The sequence below is a fragment of the Pagrus major genome, chromosome 9 (assembly GCF_040436345.1).
Source record: "Pagrus major chromosome 9, Pma_NU_1.0".
Lineage (NCBI taxonomy): Eukaryota > Metazoa > Chordata > Actinopteri > Spariformes > Sparidae > Pagrus > Pagrus major.
This window is the reverse complement of record NC_133223.1, coordinates 10,909,993-10,933,465: the sequence shown is the minus strand read 5'-3', so window position 1 is coordinate 10,933,465 and position 23,473 is coordinate 10,909,993. Positions and strand designations below refer to the sequence as shown.

The window sequence follows — 23,473 nt, the reverse complement described above, 5'->3', positions numbered from 1 at the left end:
TCAGGACAGGAACTGTGACATGAAGGTCACGGCCTGGTGAAGGTCCTCTGTCAGCTCCTCCGGCAGTGACAACACCGCTGATGTCAAACTCTGAGTTATTTCTAATATCCTACATAGAGAACATTTGGTTATTATCTGGTTTGCTGCTACATTAGTCATCATCTCTGCCAACATAACATTTGGATTTTTTGCTCACCAGTTGATGTATTGAGCAGCCAGCTGTGGTTCATGCCTGGAGCCTTCCTCCACCACTAGACACTGTTTCATCTGTTTGAAGTTGGCCTCAATATCTTTCTTTATTTCAGTGAAAGTCTGAATCCCTCTGAATGAGCTGATGACTTGCTGCAAAAAAAGCAACATTAAAAAGTAGAGGTTGATGCAAAATAGAAAAAGAGGCTTCAAAATTTGATAGTTTTGATTTATTCTCCTTACATATATAACCGACAGCTGGTGGGCGATGTATTTATGACTTCCAAGGTGCCTGATATCTTCTTCTAGCTGTTGACTAAGCACCAGGAGCTGGTTCAGTTTGGCGATGTGGAAGAAGTAGTCTGCAGGAGAAGCATAACCTTGTGTTATCTGTGTTCTTTGGGCAAACAGGACTGCATTTTAATCATTTGAACAGCCAGTATGGATGTGATTAGAAGGTCATCCTCTTCATCACTGATGTCATTGTTATTGTGTCAACTAAATTAATTAATAAATAAAGTCCTAAATTCAAAATCATACTAAAAGGAACTCTTCACCCAAAAATAAAAAATTCAGTCATTATCTCCTCGCCCCCATATTGATTTCTGGAGCTTCACAGAAAAACAGCTTTGCAGAATTCTCCTGAACACCTGAAGCAGATGGCTCCTACAGCTCATCTGGCATAATCCGAGTCTCTGGAAGCCCTGGGATACCAAATATATGAGCAAAAGTGAGAAGGAGCAGGGGCACTGCGGTGCATCTCTGTGTGTAATGTGATGTGTGGATCAGACCAGGTCATTATCATTATCATTAATAGGGGGTGGGGTGTGGGTGAGTGAAATGATTCATCTTTAATGAGGAACATATTAATTACACAACCTGCAGCTAGCTTCCAGCATCAGGACCCATCTTATTCCTGGCCAAAGCAGCAATATTTTGCTCACATGCAGTCAAACAGAGCAGCTGTCATCATCTTCATTGATCACCGATCACTATGAAAGGCAAACTTCATGTAGGAAGATGGGACTGTCAATAGCTGCGCTGCTTAGCTTGTATCCAGAGCTGATCAATGAGAAATGACTCTATCTCCAGAGGGAGGACTGATTCTTTCCTCTGCACAGCCCCACGCCTTTTTAAATCCTCCTTAGTGTAGGCATACTCATCACACTGTCATCCATGCTGCGTGCTCAGTAACAGCAACATCTCGCCACGTCTCAGCCCAAGCATGAAGACAACTAAATCAAATGGTGTAAAGGAGATAATAATGTTACATTTGGACTGTTATTGTGGTCTGTCGATGTTTTGTTGTGCTCGTGTGTGTTTCAGAGGCGCTGTCGGGTTGCTGGGCGTGGTTTCCTGTAAGACCAGACAGGATACATGGGCTCCTAGTGAAACACTCGCTTTCTAGAGCTTCTCGTGTTCGTTTTTGTCCTTGTTGTTTTTTCGCTTTTTCATCAGTGACTCTAACTTTGTTTTCCTTCGTCTCCTCCAGTGATCGTTCAGCTCCTGGATAAACTCCCTGGCCTCGCCACGACCCAGCCTCCCGCACCTCTGTCACCAGCCAGCTTCACCTGGGAGTCTGATTCCTCCGGGAGTCCGCCTCACCTCCCCGGCGGAGCCACCATCCACTCCTCAGCCCTCCTCCACCACTAGCCTTCTCGTGATGCTCAATAAAATACCTTTTTTTCCACCATCTCCCTGTTTCCGGTGTCCGCTTTTGGTCCTGCTAATAATCAACTATAGATCGTAACAATATAAGTTATCACATTTTAACATTCGTCTTTTCACGTCGTGATAGTATAAATGATCGAGTTTTAACGTGAAACTTAACACATTATTACGCTATGTTATCAAATGTTAATGTGAAACTTTTCACGTTATCACTATGTTATCTACGGGGGCCGGGAGGTGACATGGAAGTGTTTGTTTTTTTTAAAAACGCGCGCGCGGATGACTAAATCTGGCGCGCGAAATACGAATAAATCGCGCGCGTGAGTTAGGGAAGTGAGAAGTACCGTCCGTTGCTGATGACGGCTGCAGCTGATCACAGCTGGACCAGCTGTCAGTCGGCTTTAACAGCTGCAGAGACGTCAGATGAGTTCATGCCAGAAATGCCTATAAATCTATAAAGTTAAACTGATGTACTGCGTGAGTAATTACCCACAGCTCTGTTAACAGAGAGAAGCACTTGTACCGTTTCTTACAGTGCAGGTAATGAGATGTTTTCTACGGAAGCCCTAAAGGGCCATGCATTCATACATTTTACTTCCTCCGTTTTCCCGTGATAACGAGTTCATTTCATTTGTTTTCTCGAGATCTCGAGTTATTATCTCGAAATAACAACTGCCGTTTTCCCGAGATAACGGGATCATTTTCTCGAGATCTCGAGATAAAGAAATTTTGTTTTCCCGAGATAACGATATAATTAATTCGAGATCTCGAGATAATGACTGTGATATGATAGGCCTGGGATTATGGAGATGCCCGGGACCTCGTAGCTGGTCAGCTATGTAGTTAACAACGACATCAGGTTCACTTAGATTGCGCCGCCGATATAGCTGAAGCCTTGCTAACCGTCTTTTTAGATTACGCACACTAATGTGTATATTATCTGTAATAGCAAGGCATCATGCTATTTCAGCCTGTGTCAGGCCTTGATTGAAAAGATATGTGATGCGGTGATCGATATGCTTCTGCTCCTCTGACATTGCTACACTGAATGATGTTTCCTGCAATGATTTAATGTACTACACTATCGTTTTGTTTTCTCAAGATCTCAAATTAATTATATCGTTATCTCGGGAAAACAAAGTTTCGTTATCTCGAGATCTCGAATTAATTATATCGTTATCTCGGGAAAACAAAGTTTCGTTATCTCGAGATCCCGAGAAAGTTATCCCTTTATGTCAGGAAAACAGCAGTTGTTATTTCGAGATAATAACTCGAGATCTCAAGAAAACAAATGAAATTAACTCACGGGAAAACGGAGGAAATAAAATGTATGAATGCATGGCCCTTTAGGGCTACTGTAGTTTTCTTCATTAATGACATGTATTACTTAACCCACCAGCAGCTCATCTCATATTAATCACAATGTTCAGTTTTATGACCTGGACCGCCCAATACACAGATTTCCCATGGTGTCCATGGATACACCTGTGATCCACGCATCACTAAAGTGTTCAAATCAAACATGTCTCTACGGAAGCCCTAAAGGGCCATGCATTCATACATTTTATTTCCTCCGTTTTCCCGTGATAACGAGTTAATTTCATATGTGTTTCGAGATCTCAAGTTATTATCTCGAAATAACAACTGCCGTTTTACCGAGATAATGGGATAATTTTCTCGAGCTCTCGAGATAACGAAACTTTGTTTTCCCGAGATAACGATATAATTAATTCGTAGCTGGTCAGCTATGTAGTTAATGACGACATCAGGCTCACTTAGATTGCGCCGCCGATATAGCTGAAGCCTTGCTAACTGTCTTTTTAGATTATGCACACTAATGTGTATATTATCTGTAATAGCAAGGCATAAGGCTATTTCAGCCTGTGTCAGGCCTTGATTGAAAAGATATGTGACATGTTATGTCACATATGCTCCTGCTCCCCTGACATTGCTACACTGAATGATGTTTCCTGCAATGATTTAATATACTACACTATCGTTTTGTTTTCTCAAGATCTCGAGAAAATTATCCCGTTATCTGGGGAAAACGGCAGTTGTTATTTCGAGATAATAACTCGAGATCTCGAGAAAACAAATGAAATTAACTCGTTATCACGGGAAAACAGGAAATAAAATGTATGAATGCATGGCCCTTTAGGGCTTCCATATGTGTCTGCAGTTTAAGTGTTCAGACATTTACATGATTGAAGTTATAGTGAATATAGTTTAGGCCTCACTTGGAAATTAGACTGTGATGAACTTCATTCATGGGTGGGTTAAAATAAAGATATGATGTCTTTTGCAGTTAGTATTATTTCAGCTGCTGTCTGCATCCTACATTATAACCAATGATGTCCTTTATACCTGTTTAAATATCTTTGAAGCAGACGGCAAACAGTTTTGCCGGATGATCACTTTATTTCTTCAAAGGCTGATATCTGGAGAAACTAACAGCTGGATCTGCATCTGCTTTGCTGTCTGGTTTTGTGGTTTGTGCGAGTTCAGTTCCTGTTTCATTCTCACAGTTTTATCACTCATTAGACATGTCAGGATGTGATGCACCTGCTGATACCCTGATGATTCATTTTCACACAAACAAAGCATCTGTTAAACACATTAAACTTCTTCTGGATTGTTTTGTGAACCCACAACCTTAAAGTTCAAACTGCATCTGTGATTTTCTCTCTGTTACCTGTTTAACAAACACCTACGCATGAATAAGAGGCTGCATTCTGTATTTATACTGTGTACTGTGTATTTATACTGTGTATTTATTCATTATTGCCTCTGTATTCAGTGATTTTCTGATTTTGAAATCAGCATTTAATAACCCAGAATGTGATTATGGTGTCTTTTGAACAATGGGAACAATATTTAGGCTGAATGGTTTGGGGTTTTTTAAAAATGTTTTGTGGATGACAAAACCTCAGCCGGCTTTCCACTGACATGAGGGTGAGTAGATAATGACCGAATTTTCATTTCTGGGTTTTCTGTTCCTTTAAGGATTTGTACAGAAGTGTTATCAGAAAAATTCACTTTGAGTATTAAAAGTGCTCATTATGCAGAATAATGTCTCTGTGAGTGTTTTAAATTTTTTATATTAATCACTTGTTAACACGAATGAATTAATATTACAAAACATAACGTCACCGAGATTCAATGTGGAGCCAATTTTAAATACGTTCTAAACAATTGAGTAGCTTTTTATCTATGACGGTGAATCATAGTCTATCAGCCAGTCTTGTGTTTTTTCATGTAAAATCTTAAACTGCAAAGCAACTAGCAACTATAACTGTCAAGTGGAATAAAAAAGGACAATATTTGCCTTTGAAATCTTGTTTAAAAAGTAACATATAATAGAAATGCTTAAATAAATGCTTCTTCCCCCTGGCTAGGAATTCTAGGAAAGGAAATGTATATCCTCTTACCGTCCATCGGCGGCCTCTCCAGCATGTCCACTGGGCTGCCTTGAATGAGGAACACCTCTACCCGAGGAAACATTGCTGATAGACCCACCATGTCCAGGTAGTCCTGAGAAAACACATAATTAAATGGTTTCTGGTACAGCATGTAGCAGTAACCTCAAATTACAGTCTCCTTATTTCAGGTTCTTTTAGGGAAGAATTTGAAGTGAATACTACTGGTCACATGTAATACCTCCAGCTGTGGCATAGGCTTTGGTAGGTGTTCAAGGCACTGCAGCATCTGGTCAAGAATCTCTGATCCTTAAAGAATAAGGCACAGAACACTTCAAACATACAGGAACTATCCAAGGCAAATGTAACACACTGATACTGTCACACTGACCTTGAGCCTGGAAAGTATCTGACTCCTCTGGGCTACAGCCTTGTCCTAACTGCTCCTGGAACTGTAACACAGAAACTATATATAATGCCACAGGCCAACAAGAGGAGCATCTATGCAAAGCAAGCTTTTCAACAGTAGGACAGACAACAGTTATAAACAAGTCTTGGGATGTTTAGATGGATCATGTTTAAGCTGACAACGACTTCCTCAGTAAATTGACATCTCAAAGGTGTAAATATATCCAAAAAAGAGGAAATTTGACTCACATTGAGGAAGGCAGAGCCCACAACTTGCTTGTGTGTAGAGGACTGTTGCTTACCATTTAATGAAAACAAAAATATAACAGAGAAAATATGTGAGTTTTGGCCTAACTGTGAATTATCTGGATTCAGATCCCTAAATTATTTAAAGAATTTTGAATTAAAGGCAGCAAGTAGAAAAGTTTCCTTCACTTTTTTTCTATTTTTTTTATTGGACTGTGATTTTTCTTTTTAGTGGGTTTCCATTTAAGCAGTATGATGTAAATTATGATGTAGGAATAAGTATGTTTGAGAAAACCTTATTTTGTTAGAAACTAAAAGAAAAACTGCTGCAAAACAAAAAAGATGATGGAAAATGCACTTTCAACTCCTATCTGTAGTTTGATGGACATCAGTTTGTGCAGCAGCCCATCGTTTCTTGTCATCTTCCTTTAACATGATGTATGGCCAACATTAGCTGATATAATTAATGCGCTGCACACCCAGTCTAATTGCCTAATTTAATGGATGTATACTGTCCTTCCAAGATGCCCATCTATTTGCTGATGGAGAAGCACATGGCTCTAATCACTTTTTGATGTGACTTTGACTTAAATTGAACTTTTCAGTTCGACTGCAACTGATCAAACCTGGGGAGAAGGTGGCAGGGATGCATGTGAGTTGTGTCAGCAGCGGTGGAAGTGTTTGCATTTAGTCCTCAGGTCAGCCTACCTGCTGCATCTGCGCCCTGATGAGGAGGTCCAGCTGCCCACAGAGGCACAACATCTCCAGACCCACCTGCTCTGGACTCAGCTGGACGGGCATCAGAGGTCTCTTCACCTGTAGCTCCACTGATCACACAGATAGCAACTGAAATCAGCAGGCCTGCCTGTATTACATCACCTTCTTCCCTCCACATCTTGACAGACACAAGCAGACAGGCGCACCACAGCAGCCTATGAAACAACGCGCATATGACATCCACCCTACAGGTCCACGGAAGGATGGAGATGTAGACTGAAGGGGAGTGGTCAGCGCCTTCCTGCCGGGCGCACTCCTCCCAAGATGCAATTTAACACTGACAGCAGAAAGATTTCAACAAAACCTGAAATAAAAACGGGTGTGTGGTGCTGGGACTCACCTTTGAAAGCTTCATGGTAGGCGCACGGCTGACAGAGAGGATCAGATGTGCTTACTGCCATATCTGACGTGAACCGGCTCTGATTGTTATCTCACTGTTCTCCTAAATGTGTCCCGCTGCTGAGAGCCATATGAAGCTGTCGGAAGCAAAGCCAACAGCCCGGTGGAGGCGAGAGAAACAATAGATAGTGGTCTGTTTGTTTATTTTATTGCATTTGGTCGGAACTGTCTATCGCGAGGGGTGCGTTCGAGTGCCACACGTTCAGGCTGGTGAATAAAAGCCGCTGTGATGTTTCCTCAACGTAACTCGTCGTTTTCCTCGCAGGTGACGATGCTCGCACGCAGCCGCAAGGTGAAGAAGACTACATCCTTTTCCTCTATATAATTTTAAAAGAGAGAAAATAAATACACAATGTCCACGCCCTTTGCAACAACAGCCGTGCAGTCACGGTGTTGGATTTGCAGTTTTGAACGCCCCTCACACCCCCCCGCGCACACACGCCTTTCTGAATGATGTCATGTTTTAGGGATGAAGATCGTCGCAGCATCACCTCATGAGGATGCAGCAGTGTTCTCTACAAGTCTGATCCAGCACTAACAACCAAACACACACCTGAGGACAGACAGCAGTGGAAATCAACTACATTTACTGAAGTGCTGTATGTCAGTACAATTTTCAGGCAGCCTACTTGTGCTTTACTCAAGGATGTTCATTTTATACTACTTCACACTTATACTCCACTACATTCAAAAGGAAAATATAATGTACTTTTACTCGACTTTATTTGATTTCTACAGTTGCAACTAACGGCTGTCTTCATTTTATTTTCTCCATAATTTGTTCAATCAAAGATGTACCTTTCTTCCCGATAATGATTGTGATATCTAATATTTGTGTGTTAGCTGATAACAATTACTTAGAGACCAGTGAGTAAAATATATATATATTATGGATATTGGCTACTTGTGCAATAAAAAATCTACTACACTTCATACAGGTGTGAATGAATGGATAAACTATGTGGAATCGATGCATATACTCATACTCACATAGACTTTTGTTTTCGCTGATACCAATTAAAGCATTTTAGGCAGTATGAAAGGTATTTCTGATACTAGTTTTGAACAACCCTAGTCTATAATATATTATTATAGAAAAATAAGCACCAGGGTTTCTGAAAACCAAAGGGGACTTCTTTCCAGTTGTCCACAAGCTTAACATATTAAGTTAAGATGAAAAATCCTCACAGATAAGGAGGTGGAAGAGGGAAATGATTGACATTTTTGCAGGAAAAGTACTTCGAATGACTAATCACTTATCAAAGTAGTAGATTCATTTAAAGGTTAATGGTTAACAAATCATGTAATTGTTGCAGCTCTATTCATTACACTAGTTAATGGTTAACTTTCAGATTAAGATCAGTGTATAAAACATGATGCATTGTTATAGATTCAACTGCATTGTCACAGATTTAATATCCAAAATTAAATAAAGTGACTAAATTTTCTCCTACTCAACCTACTAAACAATGAAGCAATGTTTACATGACACAGCATCAACAATAATCTGTAATGTAACATAAAAAAGGAAACTTTTTTTGGAAGAAAATTTAACTGCACTAGGTGCCAATAAATTTACACTTGGAATGGTCTGAAATACTCCAGAAAAAGAAAGTGCTGAAAGCAGTTTAGTTTTGAATGGAAACGATGGATGGAGTTGAAGAAGCAGTTTAGGTGGCGCTGCGTGAAGTCTGAAAAATGTCAAAAGGAGTTGAAGAGTAAATTATGAAAGCAGTTTAAGTTTTGTGGTATAACAATAATAATAATAATCTTTATAAATTTACTTTTGATAGTTTGGTATATCTGTTCCACTACTTCTTGTACTTTTACTTCAGTATAACGTTGTAAGCAGGATATTTACTTTCTGTAATTCCAGTGGAAGATCCTCAAAGCACAAACCAACTCTGGGCGTGGTTTATTAAATAGCAAAGTCAGACAGGATGTCTCAAATCCTTCAGTGAGGACTCAAAATGGGTCTTAATAAAATACAACTGGCGTATAAAGTTTGTCACAGTTTTACAGTATCCAAAGAGAACGATTGAAATAAAAATGCAGAGGAAGTAAAGGCAAGAAGACATTTAAATAGTGTGCTAAGGAATATATCTCCCGATCCTATAATAGTCCAGCGTTATAAAAAAAGGAAAACAAAACAAAACTGAAGACAATTCTCTAGCAAAAGTCTAACTCACCTGATTCTTTTCAATACTCAAATATACAACAATGTACATATTTTCGTAAACAACCTTAATTTCAATAGATAATTTTGTTTCAAGTGCACCTGGAGGAAAAATAACATTTATATCCTTTTGCATCAATTGCCCCAAATGTCCAAGATATACCGTAACAGCAAATCTTATTTGTGAGCTTCTATCAAGAATAAAGACCGAAGTCCACAACTGTCTGTACATTTTACTCCCTTTCACAACAGCATTTATACATCAGGTCAATAGTCCAGTGGCTGAAGCAGAGAGGACACACACGTTGGGTTTTGACATCTTGGGACCATGGTTGTTAATCTCCTTTGTTCTTAGCTCAGGGATGGCCTCATCCTCTGTCTTAAAAGGGACTCCAGTTGAATTCCAGTACCGGCTCTGGCTTTGTTGTTCTACTGTCGAGTACCGGGGGGCAGAGTGAGGTTGGCCATCAGCTCGTGAACAGACGCAAATATCGTACACTCACCTGAAAGAAAGAGAGAATACACAGTGTTAGCAAAGGCATCTTGCGATAATTTAAGATGACAAAACTGTATAATCAGCTGCTGCCAGGTTCAGTGTCGTAAATGTAATTCCAGTTTTTTACCACAGTAAATTATTCAGTGCGAGTCTTACCCTGTCTGGCGGGGTGTAGTTCATTGAACCTCTTTAGGATATTAGAGACCATGAGCGCTGCAGCCCCAGAGGAGCTGTGCTGTCTGGGAATGTCTGCCTGCTGAGTGAGGCATGTGGCCATGTCGTACACAATGGGCACGATAATGCTCACTGGCTCCTGTGGCACTGGCATACGCTGCGTCAGCTGCAACTGTGAGGCAAAAGAGACCAAACACATAGGGTTAGGTTGCTCATCGCGTTTCAACGTAATGATACTCTGGTATGCAAGAGCCAATGGTGAGGTTTGGCTGAGACTTACAAAGAAGAGCATCTTGGACTTGAGCACCACAGCGATGGTTCCAGGAGGGGCGATGGGGGGAGCACTGGGAGGGATGGTGAGACAGAACTGGACATTCCACTTCAGCTGTGCAGCCTGGTCAGGGAACTACACAGAGAGGCACGTTTTTATTACAAAACACAGGAAATTCCAATTACTTATCTCAAAGGTAAAGAAATTAACTTGAATGATGTTTAAACTGTCATTCCTTTTTTCTCTTCCATAACTAGAGCATATGTATGTGTAATGCATGCACACACTCACAAATCACAGCAATGAGAAAGGCAGGTTTAACAGAGCATGGTGTACTTGTTCTGTATCTATTGCAATGCTTTTTAAGTTTGCATAGCTTGAAAGGTGTAGTAAAAAATGTGTAGATGGGATGCTTCGCATTTCTAGGTTGCTTTCAACATTTTGTGTAAAAATATTTATTGAACATATTTAACGTGTGGCTCATACATATTCATGATTAAATACATGTACCAACCCCTTGTACAAAAGAAACGGCTACCCACCAGTTCGAGCTTCATGATGCGCACACAGTCCCTGAGGATGTTAGTGTGTGCCCCCAGCAGCTTTGTGAAGGCATTTAGAGTGTTGTATTTGAAGGGAGGACCAGCAACCTTGAAAGAGGAAAACAGGAGATACATTAATGGAATAACATAAGTGCAGGATGTGTTCCTATGAGTGGTTTTAATGGCTATCCATGTTAAATAAATTGACAAGCCATGCTACAACTAACTTTAAAAAGTTTCCATTATATTACAATATTTCCGATTATGATCCACTGAAATAAATACTCCAAGTGCTTTTTTCATTTATATGTCAATGAAAAAAGCATATATATGTCAATTATGCCAGTACAAATGCCTAAAATGTGTTTGTGTTTGCATTTGAATAGTTAGGCAATTAGGCTTTAAGTGGATGCTGCTTATACTGACCCGCGTCTCAAAGAACTTCTCCAGCACCTGAAGCTCGTCCTGGGACCAGGGCCCTGTGTTTTCTGGAGTAACTTTGAGCTGCAGTGTCTGGTAGTTCTTTGGGTTGAGAGCAACGCGGCACTTGAGCACTTCCGTCTTGAACATGATCACCCCCGGCTCATTGGAGTTTACAATAGATAACTGCAGGAGAGGTGACAGAGTAGTGGAAGTTAGTAAGACATTATGTAATTTTAAGAGGACAACAACACACTAGGACTATAAGAATATTTTGTGTGAAACTTACATTGGCCTCCTGCTGGATGATCCTCTGTAGGTGCCGTCTCATGATGACAGAACCCAGAAATCGCTCCAGCGGCGAGCAGAGGTAGCTTCCTGCCAGGCCTGGCACCAGGCAGGGAGTGGGTGAAGGGAGCAGAAGCACATGCAGCGCATTGTGGGTAAGGATGGTAGGAATAGAGGCAGCCCAGGGGCGCTGAGGTAGCTTGCGGGGGGGAGGCATACTGGTAGGCATGACCTGTGAACCTAAACCAAAAACAGAGAGAGAGAAGTTTATTATTGACTATTTAGAAACTGTGTCACCTAGTTTGTGATACATAGTTGTCCATCAGAGAGTACTGACAGGCTCATTTTTAAAGTGTACAATGTCACTAAAAATGAATGAATTGAATAAAAATAAATCTGAGGGAATTTGCAACACTGATAGCAGTACTTACTGGTCCCAGCACGTGGAGAATGAGGGTCAGGGATAGGCGAGTGCAGTGATGGGTTACCAGGGGACATGCCATGGATCCTTGCCCCAGGAGAAGGCCCTGAGACCTGGGGTGAGCCTGGCCACTGGCCCCTGTGGCTAGGAGACACCATGGCGTATGGAGAGCTGGGGTCCAGAGCACCTAGGGTGAAGGAGAGACAGCCATCAGCAACCAAACAAAGCTTAATGAACAACAATCAACACAGTCAAATGAATACACCACTGTGTGCCCACTTATCAAACGCCATTGTTATATGCATGCTAGTGTCTGCAGCTAAGTGCCTAGTGAAGATGTTTGGTTCAGCCCATTCCAGCCCTTGCCCTACAGACCAGAATCACCACCAGGCCAGCATTTAGGGCCACCCTGCTGCTTACCGTGGGGACTGGCAAAGCTGGTCGGGCCGATGGCTATGCCCAGAGAAGATGGAGACGGGGTGGGCCCGAAAGGAGAAGGTGCCCTTAGAGCTCCACTAGGGGAGCCAGAGGCATGGATGTTCCCTGCGCACACACACACACACATACCAAATGGCTCTTCAGACTCTGAGGTTGACAGGTTCTCCTTCCACACACACACACACACACACACACACACACACACACACACACAGATAGATACACATACACACACACACACACACACACACACACACACACACACACACACACTAAGCAGGGCGGAAGGGGCTACAGCCTCTGGCTGGGGGGCTGAGATGGAGAGGAATGGAAGGAGCAGGACTAAATGCATGCTTTGTTCCCTCTTGGCTGTGAGGTGTGTGAATGTTGCATGAGAAACACAACTGATCTCATGGTTTCACAAAATTAAAATGGGCACACATGGTTTGCTCTTCCTCATTCCGTAACATTTTAACATTTACATATTTTGCTTTTGCGACAAACACCTAAGTGAGCAGGGAGGTTGATGACAGCAATGTGACCAAAACAAAGATCTGTAGCTCATAATCCTGTATGGCAGGCTTGACAAGCTCAGATGACACAAGCAATACAGGATGTCATTCACTCACACAAACTTGGACAAACACCAAGTACCAAGCTTGCTGTTACCTGGTGACTGGGTGGGCATCATGGATGGTGAGGGAGTTACATTAGCGTGGTAATTTGGAGGTGGTGAAGTGAGAGGAGGATAGACGCCTCCCGCACCCCCTCTCATTGTCTGTGGCTGCTGTTGAGCTTGCAGCTGGTTCATCAGACTGTCCATCACGTCTACACCCACCGGCGAGGGTGGGTTATCATCTTCATTGACAGAGCGTCTGCGAGCATCCTGATTACTGTCTACAAACATGTTCAGGAATGTCTACACAGGGAAAAGATGAGAAGGACATAATTAAGAACATATTTGTTAAAAGCTGGACCAAAAAAATTTAAGTCATTGCTAATAAAACTGTATCATCAGCATTAAATTTAGTTTTGCGTGTGTGGAAAGATCCTTCAGGTTTTCACACTTGAGTGATAACTGGAAACAGGGGAAACAGCTAGTCTAGGTGGTCCTATTTTCATTAACAGTTAATCTGTCGATCATTTTTTAATTGATTAGTTTATAAAGTGACGTCTAACTAACAACATGTACCTTCCAGCACCTCTTATGCTAACTGAATAACACGCCACACAACAGTAGAATCTATACAAAAACCAGTTTAAAAAATGTTTAAACTTCCTGGAGACGCAGAGATTTCCTGGATTTTCTGTGAATAACCCGGCATTCTCACTGTGATGGCAAGATTCCAGACAAGTGAAACCTCAGTTAAAAAGAATTTGTTTTTTCTCCATATAAACTCTGATAGTCAACTAGGTCTGGTATACCTTGAGTCCAGGAGCGGGGTAGAAGCCCTCTACAATCTTAGTGTTGTCAAAAAGACTGTAGGCTCCGTCTCTGATGGCTACCACACCACGGCTGCGGCAGTAAATGTCGATGCAGTACATGTTTCGGAACGCCAGGCGGATGTGTGTGGCTGACTGGGGTAAGATGGAGAAGCACTGGTAGGCAGTGTTGGTGCGCTGGGTCAGGCCCAGCATGGGCACTGTTGGTAGCTTGTTGATTGCATTCAGAGGGGCCTGGGTGTCAGAGAGCACCTGAGGAAGATGATAAATGGAAACGTTACTCCGGAAATTACACAGAACACTAAAGTGGAAGAAGCCAGTGTGTGACAAGAAAAATTTGCACATATTTTTTGTAGAGCCACTTGAGGAGTAGGAACAAACAGAGAATACTTGAACATTTAAGGGAAAGCATGAGTATAATTGAATTGAATTATGAGGTGATCTTGATCAAACAAGTGCACATGCACATGTGGCAGCATTTTCAAAACTCTGCGATAACTTTGTTTACCTGTAGCAGCTGCATCACATTTGGACACTTGTTGAACATCTCCTGTAGCTGATGGAGGATGATATTGTGGCAGTTGGAGCAGCCAGAATTGGGCCCCACAGTGCCCAGGGCCAGGTGGAAACGGTGGCTGCTGGAGTTCCACTGAATGGTGACAGAGCTGCCCTTGGTGGTGCCGTAGCACAGCACCAGCTTACGGTAGTTATACAGCCGAACCTCTGAGAACAGACTCAGGGAGGATGGCATCTCTAAAGGGGGGAAACATTTACAATGTGCAGCTGGATTAGATGGGTATGTTTCTTTTGCAATGCACCAATTCACCACTGAGTCACACTAATGAGTGTAAACTTTCACTCATTGTAACTATGTATTTTACACACACATGCTTGACTTATTAAAGTAATTGTCTCTGAATTTTACTGGGGTTTTTGTCAGCACAAATGTCAAGCCAGGCCAGGAGAACAATAAACTTCAAGATCACATATTTACATGGATGACAATGCATGTACCTGGCAGTGCACGAGCAAAGTTGAGGACACACTGGTAGAGTTGACTGATCGCGCTCCAGTCATTAAGAAACATCTCCACAACCTTCCGCCCACCCACTGGCTCCGACAGAGGGTTTTCATAGGTCAGATACACGTGCCGCGTAGAGGCTGATAGAGGGGACAGATGGGTTTATTCAAACACTGGGCCATGAAGCAGATGCTGACATTTCCATATTTACATGCTGGCCATATTTTAAGCAAAGCACATAATGTGTAATGCAAGACATTCTTAGAAAAACAATGAGCATACTGTGTTAAATGCTGAATTTGCTACACCGAGTTACTTATAACATCATAGGGTATGTGCTGGTAGTATTAATTTGATGGTTTTACTGCTTTTAGATTGCGACCTTACGGGTTTTGAATGGATGAGATTTTTTATCTCAATGAAATTTTCTGGATACATCAAGGTAAACAAATAAATTAATAAATGTGATAATTACATATAAACTTTTAGTGATGAACTTGGAATATTCTGCATCTGTGTGTCTGTGTACCTTGCTCTTTGCTGTGTGTACTGTTGAGAGGGCAGTTGGCCAGCACTAGTTCAGTCACCCAGGTTCGGTTGTTCCTGCCCTGCAGTCGGAAGGTGCAGTCAAGTAGTGATCTCCCTAAAGCTCTCCTAGTCTCCTCTCCTACACCTTTACAGGGAGGAATCCTGCAGGACAAAACAATTATATTTTATGGTTACAATGGTTTGGGCAAAGTTTATCATACTATTTACTACTATACATACTATACATTTAATGTGTGCATATAGTAAATGCATGCATGTGTGTGCTTGCTTGTGTATATTACTTTAGCAGACGTATTGCATGACTGCTGCCATCTCCCTCCACTTGGACACCCTGGTTTGGGATCTCCATGTTGGACAGCTACTCAAATAGAGAGAAGGATGGTATTAGGCACAAAACACATGACTTGGATCACTATTCTTTGTTTTCAGGTTTTCACACTGTCTGAGACTTACCTCTGTTCTGAGGCCAATGAAAGGCATGTTGGTGTCGCACATCGCTACTAGGTGAGCCAGCTCTTTGTTAAAGGCACACATTTCTCCAGAGCGCTTAGGCTTCTTTGGCTCTGGGTCCCCCTGTTCCCCAGAGATCTGCAGAACAGAGTTTAATTTATCCAGCTGTGCACATATGCTTTATCTTAGCAATGGATTGTTTAACATACACGAAAGGAACTTCGACAGGGTGTCATTGTAGTGATGCAGCCTACACATATGGCTGCCAGGGCAACAGCAGTGGCAGGCTAATTAATAATTATATTACACAGGAACATGCTGTGAAATGTTAATATATAACATGTCTAATATGTCATTGTATAAAATGTGCTTTGAGGGTGGGCACAGCAAAATGCATGGTTCTAACCTCTCATCGGGCATCACATCCATTAAAACTCTAAAAAACGTATTTCATCATTTGTGTGGGATGAAATATTCTGCTATTCATTCTACATATGAACATTTGGTGTATAACTACTTTAGCACTGACTACCTTTCTCTTAGTACCAGGCCGGGCCCCTCTCCCTGTTGTGGTATCTTGGACCAGGTGTTCCAGGTTTGGTTTGAAATGCTGTAGGAGCTGTGCACACATGGGTCCATCCTCTCCCTCCAACTGAGTCACAGACAGGAAGGAGTACTTGTACTGCAATGCTGTGGGACTGCTAGGCACTTCAAGCATTTCCACCACCTATAGAAAATAGATGAGGATAAGGAAAGAGGACAGATCCAAGATGGACAATTAGACAAAGGACATAAAAATAAAAGTGTTTTTTAACTTTGTTGTGGAATTTTCTGAAGTCATTTTGGTTTAGCCCTTTTTAGCAGGGTATTTTGTACTTACAATGTAGTACTGCGGAAGGCGTGTGAGCTTAATGAAGAGTTTGTGTTTGGACAGGCTGCCAACAGGGTGAGAAGCTGAGTTGGACAGGTGAAGGACATCAGTACACACAGTGGGAAGGTGTTTCACAGACTGTCGACTGCGCTGCTCCCCCAACCAGAACCTTGCCAGAGAGCAAGCCAGACTTGGTGTTAGAAAAAGTCAAGGGTTCATAGCTCATACTCTCTCACATCATTCACACTGTTCACTAGTGCAAGACTCTGGCAACTGAGAGCCCAAGAAATTCTGCTCAACACCAATCTTGCCACATGCCTAGTCAAGTGTTGCTACTGACAGCTACTGCTACTAACTGCAATTAGTCAGTTTTGACAGGCTAGAGGCAGGCGTCAAGACTACTGTTGACTCTGAGCTGCTTCTGCTATCTTCTCTCACTGTGTCAAAACATCAACATTATACTGTCAGCTGTGAATACACATCATGTTAAATATATGAAGGACTGAGGAGGTGGACTTACTTTAGTTGTTGAAGCCAAGATATGATGCGCTTCATATCGTCATTGATCGTCTTTTCAATGTCGTCTAGCATGGACTGATCTGGAGAGACAACAACCCAGAGGTTTATGTTCACAGAGCTGAGCATACAAAACGGTAAAAGTAGAGACACGGTAGCCCTTTTCACACAGGGTATAACACTCTGCGTTATCGCTGCATTATCGCCTTTGTTTGTTCACACTGAACCAAGCAGCGCCGGCTTAAAGCCACTCCAGTGTGTCATTTCATAAAGCTAGCTGGCGCTGCAGAACCAAAAGAGGCGTGACGATACACATCATGACGTTGACATCCATGTGTTTTTTTTCCCCCAACATGTTACCCTGGTTTCCAGGTGCGGACCCTGTCTGTCTCTCACTGGCAGTAGGGATGCCGTTTTCCGGGGGAAAGTTCACTGTTGGGTCTCAGTTGGGAGGGCTGACCATAACAGTGATTTTTTTTCCAATACAAGTTAATCACAAATACAACCTAAATCACATCACATAATCACCGCTATTCAACTGCGGGAGCCACCTGGCTCTGCTGCCAGGGATAGACGCTGTTTTTAAGGGAGAAATGTGATGATGAGTCGGTCGGACAGACAGGATGACAGAGGCTTCTCCATGTATGGATGTGGTATTTTTTGTTCCTCATATAAGTTGCCAAAGACACTACCAATTACCACATTACTGTTGTTTGGTCCTATAAAGTTGCTTTGTGTGTTGAAGTGTTGGACATTTCTCTTTTATTTGATGAGTGAAGGATCTGTTTAGCTGTCAGACTGTGAACACCATCTGACTGACACACCCCTGTTCTGTGTTGCCAGCTTTTCCATTCACACAGACATTGTCTTGGATCAGAAACTGTCCCCCCTCCCTGCGCCTGCAACTTTCACACAGACGGCGAGGTGGAGTATCAGCGCATGATTCCCACATTGCAAGGGCAGTGTGATTGGGGCTAGAGAAATTAAGTATGAATTTTAATCATCCACGTCAGATTATTGTAAAATACAAAACCAAACCCTTCTGTAAACAGTATTTGAATAAAAAATGTACGAGGACCAATACAATGAACAAACACAAAAAAAAAATAGTGTTTGCTATGACTTACCTAATCCATACAGCATGGGTTGGAACATGCCAGAGTGCAGGTCTACAAAAATGTGTAAGCACTCCGAGCGACCACAGGGCTCGAGTATTGGTATGACAAGGGTCGGTAAAGCAGTCTCAATGAATGCTGAAATAAACAAACACAAGTGTGAATAACACCATGATTACAGTGCATTAATTTACAGAAGGTGAAGGGAGGATGTGTGAGACAATACATCTCTATGAGGTAATGTGATTCATCATAATTAAAATCACAACAGTCTCCACATTAAATACTTTTCAGGGTTAAAAAGATGACTATTGTGTCCTAAACGATAGGGCTGGGATGATATGCTTATCTCCTGATTCAATACTATAATGATACTTGGGTGCAGATTCAAAATGCATTGCAATTAAATATAATGATTTATTGAGATTAATGTTTGCTTTTTTAACAATTGGCCACGTGAAAAGTTGAATTATACACTTTTATACATAGTATAGTAGCAATACAGTAAGTGATAGTTCCCAAAAATAATGCACATCACATGTCAGTCAGTCTTTCTGAGTTTCATTTCTGCAGCATCATTGCTATACTGATATGACGCCATGTCATACTAGATAACAGCAAATACATTTGTCCATCTGCTGGAACTTCTTTCCACCTCCTCGTCTAATAAGCAAAGACTAAGGTGAAGCAATTGAATATGAATGATATTGATCCAAATGAATAAATAAGTGATTTCTTTTTTTTGTGTTTTAAAGGAACTACTTTCTGTATATGCCCACCACTACTATACCATGCCTTGGTTTTCAACTGTTGTCACAGACTGGCACAAGCCTGAAGTTGCTGTTGGGGACAACACTTGTTTCTGTGCATTTGCTCAATATATTCCTAGGAATGCGTGTTACTGGCAATGACAAGGAAGTGGAGTAAATACATACAGTTGTCACTGGGATTGCTGGTCTTCAGAATGGCTTTCAGCTCCTGTAGCTTTTGATGGGACCGTGCATGAACACTGTCGATCAAAAGTTTCTCCACTGAAAGATGGTCAATCTAATGAATGTGTGAGAGAAAACAAAAATCAATCAATCAACTGCAATATAGTCATACAATAAGCCATACTGCCCCATACATTCTCTTACACTGAAAACACATTTATCAAAAACATATGTTCTCCTTACCTTCATAGCTCTCTCCATTAACTTGGAGTCACAGGCAGGGAGAGGAGGCTCATGAGATATTTGCAATGGTTTAGATCCATCTGATTCGTCAATCTTGATAGTGACTTTATGCACTGACGCTGTGCCTGTTTTTCTACCCAAAACCTGTTGGCTGTAAAAACACGAAAAATGTAAATACAAAGAAGAAATCAAAACAGTGAAAATACATTCTGCGATTTCAAGCTCTCCCTTTTCATTCAATTCTGGTAGTTTTCTGAGAACACAGTGTCCTTGTCCATATATGTGAGGGTAATTAGTAAAGTCTTACTTCCAGACAGAGAGCGTGAGGTATTTTGCAGGCACGTATCGCTCTTCCTGCACCAGGTCTCCCCATCGCTCTCTAATCAGCATCAGGGTCTGAGAGTGAAGCACCTCTAGTTGCAGTGACAGACAAAAGGAGTCTGGAAACAGTACGGTTAAAGAAGACACGGTGTGGGAAAATACAGTCCTGGCAAATAAAGATAAAGTACTACACACATCTTTCCATCAACATTCAAGACACACACACACACACACATATCCTCAAGACACATGCACGTTTTTGGTAAAAGGGGTGTTTGTCCCCAACACAGACTGCTCTTTGACACGATGAGTTGCCCTGCTAGCGTTAGTGGGGGAAAGGCAGAGCCGAGATGTTCTGATTAGCATTGTGACAAGCACAGTCGTGCTTATCATGCATGCTTGATTAGGGTCTTTGATATTGGCAAGAATGCTAACAAGCTGTTGTTTCTCTCTACGTTTTATCACAGACTGATGAGTGATAGGACCTCTGACTGTGTGATGACAACTATTCTCTTCTTCCTATATGTATGAGATACAACAGCTGAACGGCACGATTACCACTGCACTGACTTTACAAATATTAGGTGATGGGTTTTGAAGTTGACATGATGGTTCGTTTATATTGCAGAAGATATAATTTAGCTTTTACTCTTGCATGGACACATAAAACAAAATGTATCTGTGTCTTAGTACAGGTGTTAAAAACACACATCTCCATCAGAAATTAATTACACCTCAGATGACCTGTCTGGGTGATAAGTTGTAGTGAGGACATTGCTGCCCATTCCCTAGCAGTAACAAAAGGCTGTTGTGTTGTTTGAGAATTAATGAAAAAAGACAGGGGCGGTTAAGAAGGATGCAATTCTGCAGCTGTGTTTCTCATTGGAATGCTTCATGCGTCTGCTTTACAAGTCAATACTCTATATGCTCCGACACACACTGCTGCCCTACTGCAGTTGTTCACATTAGACTGGGAGTAAAGCCATGTGGTTTTTTGCAGGACATACAAAAAATGCTCAAATGTGTGTGTGCAGATAGACAGTCCAAGAAAGGATACGTAAGCAGTTGTACATGTCCTGTAGGGGTTTTTCATCTGCACACAGACGTGCCTGGACCAACTCGTGGATGAAGTTCACCTGCAAACTGTGGACCAAGGTTCGGCCATCTGTCAATATAGAGGTAGGGGAAGAGCAGGGGTAGATGGAGTGTAGGAACAGGGCGAAAGACAAACAAGTTAAGAGTTAATGGGAAAGGGAAAAACATTAGCAATGAAGTGTTTTGTCAATGGCACCCTCTGAAGTGTGCAGCAGAGCTGGATGAATACAAGCCGTACCTCCAGTTTCTTTGTCCTCCACCAAAATCTCCAACTTCAGCAGCCTCCAGGGAATATCAGGGTCATCGCCCATCACCGTCAAAGTGGCCTCAAACTCTCCTTCCACACGGAACTTTACACGGCCATTAGCTACACAAAAACACACCCAAGCAAAGATGCACAGAACATCTTCTCATTACAAATACAATAGAAAACAAACTGGCAAAGACGTTATGAGAGTCGCTATCAGTTAAAATTTACAATGGGTGGGTATACACAAGCTGCTTACCAACTGTGAGATTTGCTAGCTGAGGTGGTAAGTCCGTGGTGACGAGGCGGTGTCGTAGAATCTGATTAAGCTGGTTCAAGGTGGTCTGCTTCTCAGACTTAGTGATGGGGTCGGGAGGAATGATCTTATCCTACAAAAATGGACACAGAAACAATTGTGCTTACATACCTAACATACAAGATGTTAAAGCCATATAAAACTACAGATGAGCAGATGCAGGGAAGGAAGTTTAACAGACTTACCCGTATACATGTGGGCAGGCGTGGGTATGACCCTGTGGTGAGAACATCAATGGCAAAGGGGATGGCAAAGCTGGGCAAACGAGCATGTACCAGGGCATCTCTCGCCAGCGACGCAAGCCTATCAGCTGTATCAACAAACAGGATGGTCTGCTGATCCAAGAAGCTGGAAATCATCTGTTACCATGGATACGATAGACAGAGGAATGATTAAATTGATTAGCGTCTGACAGACACAAGGCAATGTGCAATGTATTCAAACTCCAACTATATGTAGTCATACTGAAAAAAATATATTACACAGTACATACCGCACACTTCTCAACTTTTCCTGCATTGCTTGCCCACTTCACCAGGGCCAGCAGACGCACAAATAGCTGCCTAGTGCGACTGGCAAACTGGACAATTTCAATTTTTCTGAAAAAAGCAAACAAACAAAACCAGATGATTATAGTTATACAATCAGCCTCACAGAATCAGCAGCTACAGGAGTGAAGGGATGACGAAGTTCTGAATGAATTTCAAAGAAACATACCTCTCCATGTCCGTTTTTCTGGGAAGTCTAGAAAGAAAAAAATAAATTGTTTGATTATTGCCATTCTCCCCTGATCCTTTGAGTAGAGAGCACAAAATATTACCAGCCCAAACACCAAGCATCCCTGATGCGAGAGTCTGCTTTTACACACATATACACATACACATATTTATTGATGTGACACATATGTATCGCCCCGGACAGACAGGTATCTCTGATAACCGTAAACATAACTTTAGGGATCTTCAGACATATGATGGTGATGTTGTTTACCGGTACGCCCCCTCACATAACAGTAGTTATCTGTGCTATGCAAAAGCTCATCCTCTCCATTAATATGAAAAGCACACCATAACTTCTCATTTAATGAGCCGGTTAGTGTTGATTTGTGTGTGTGGAAGAAAAGCATCCTCTGAGTTGACCAACGTTAGCTCATTAGCTCGCCGGTTACCCCAGTTAGCTTTGAGGCCTACAAGCTAAAATGTGAACTTACAGCTCTGCCAGCAAGGTAATTTCATGGTAGGTCCTCTGGAGAAGAAACTCAATTAGCAGGCTCAGTCGGACCCCCTGTGTGGCCGGTGCTCCGGGTGGTGGTGGTTGTGGCCCCGAGACAACCGGACCTCCAAGTGGGACGAGCTGCCCATCTGACCCAATCTGCACCGGAGCCATTTTACAATGACGATACTGAGTAGTTAGCTACGGCGATGCACAGCCAGCGCTGCAACGGCAAACTATCGAGTTGTAGTTCCTAACTCCTTGCGAAAAGGTGTTAGTAACAGTCTCACAACATTTCTTTCCCGAGACGAGTTCCTCGGCGCGGACTTGGTTTCCTTATTCAGCAGTAAACTCAACAAATACACCAAATTTGGTAACCCATTAAGGAGAAGAGTCAATGCCGCTCAGCCGCCATCTTTGCTGTCGGGAATCCTTACGGCAGGCCCCCGGTGGGAAAGAAAACCCAGACTGGAGCTTTGAGGAACGAGAGTCATGAACGTCCCCTCAGTTGTCAGGCCACTGGTTCCCACACTGGGGTAGGCTAACTGTGGTACCCAGCATATTGTTTGTGTTGTTTACAATCCCAGAGAAATGTGTGTCTGTTGACTGTAACGGGTGTGTGTTCACAGCCTGTCGTTTCTGTTATTAACGTGTTCTCTAATCTGTTGCCCTGGTAACAGATGACAGCACGGTAACGAATAAAGACACGCCTGTAAGTCTGTAACTATGTTACACATCATACATCACTGAAGTCACAGAGACACTATGTTACTGATGCTTCTGATGATCACTTGTGTTATTGATTCATCT

At 42.1% G+C, this 23,473-nt stretch overlaps 2 protein-coding genes across 3 annotated transcripts; both read right to left on the bottom strand.

Moving 5' to 3' along the window:
- Nucleotides 1-7,108, bottom strand: LOC141001953 (uncharacterized). The gene is made up of 8 exons (XM_073473116.1): nucleotides 7,048-7,108; nucleotides 6,639-6,757; nucleotides 5,668-5,728; nucleotides 5,518-5,585; nucleotides 5,289-5,391; nucleotides 433-551; nucleotides 197-342; nucleotides 1-109 (listed from the first exon to the last, which is right to left on the bottom strand). Exons 1-8 carry the CDS (start codon nucleotides 7,106-7,108, stop codon nucleotides 1-3), a joined length of 786 nt encoding a protein of 261 aa, XP_073329217.1.
- A 1,896-nt stretch (nucleotides 7,109-9,004) lies between these two features.
- Nucleotides 9,005-23,083, bottom strand: med14 (mediator complex subunit 14). Of its 2 annotated transcripts, XM_073474076.1 has the most exons (29): nucleotides 22,662-23,083; nucleotides 22,169-22,195; nucleotides 21,945-22,050; nucleotides 21,637-21,810; nucleotides 21,395-21,524; nucleotides 21,127-21,255; nucleotides 20,851-20,958; nucleotides 19,780-19,912; nucleotides 19,473-19,623; nucleotides 19,233-19,344; nucleotides 18,310-18,435; nucleotides 17,187-17,265; nucleotides 16,676-16,835; nucleotides 16,328-16,522; nucleotides 15,799-15,933; nucleotides 15,627-15,703; nucleotides 15,326-15,486; nucleotides 14,790-14,936; nucleotides 14,284-14,528; nucleotides 13,758-14,027; nucleotides 13,002-13,251; nucleotides 12,315-12,437; nucleotides 11,905-12,081; nucleotides 11,475-11,713; nucleotides 11,192-11,371; nucleotides 10,766-10,873; nucleotides 10,233-10,358; nucleotides 9,935-10,124; nucleotides 9,005-9,785 (listed from the first exon to the last, which is right to left on the bottom strand). In XM_073474076.1, exons 1-29 carry the CDS (start codon nucleotides 22,835-22,837, stop codon nucleotides 9,712-9,714), a joined length of 4,308 nt encoding a protein of 1,435 aa, XP_073330177.1. In that variant the 5' UTR covers nucleotides 22,838-23,083; the 3' UTR covers nucleotides 9,005-9,711. The 2 variants fall into 2 exon arrangements, with proteins under 2 accessions (XP_073330177.1, XP_073330178.1); XM_073474077.1 differs by lacking the exon at nucleotides 12,315-12,437.
- Nucleotides 23,084-23,473: the final 390 nt, after the last annotated feature.

Excerpts from the sequence above, each read along its gene's own strand:
- med14 (XM_073474076.1), bottom strand. The coding sequence starts at position 22,837 with ATGGCTCCGGTGCAGATTGGGTCAGATGGGCAGCTCGTCCCACTTGGA. Across the intron at positions 22,196-22,661 it reads ATTACCTTGCTGGCAGAGCT|ACTTCCCAGAAAAACGGACA; the intron begins GTAAGTTCACAT and ends TTTTCTTTCTAG. Across the intron at positions 15,934-16,327 it reads GGCCTGGTACTAAGAGAAAG|ATCTCTGGGGAACAGGGGGA; the intron begins GTAGTCAGTGCT and ends TCTGTTCTGCAG.
- LOC141001953 (XM_073473116.1), bottom strand. The coding sequence starts at position 7,108 with ATGGCAGTAAGCACATCTGATCCTCTCTGTCAGCCGTGCGCCTACCAT. Across the intron at positions 343-432 it reads ACCAGCTGTCGGTTATATAT|CAAGTCATCAGCTCATTCAG; the intron begins GTAAGGAGAATA and ends CTTTTTTTGCAG. Across the intron at positions 110-196 it reads GCTGCTCAATACATCAACTG|GATATTAGAAATAACTCAGA; the intron begins GTGAGCAAAAAA and ends TTCTCTATGTAG.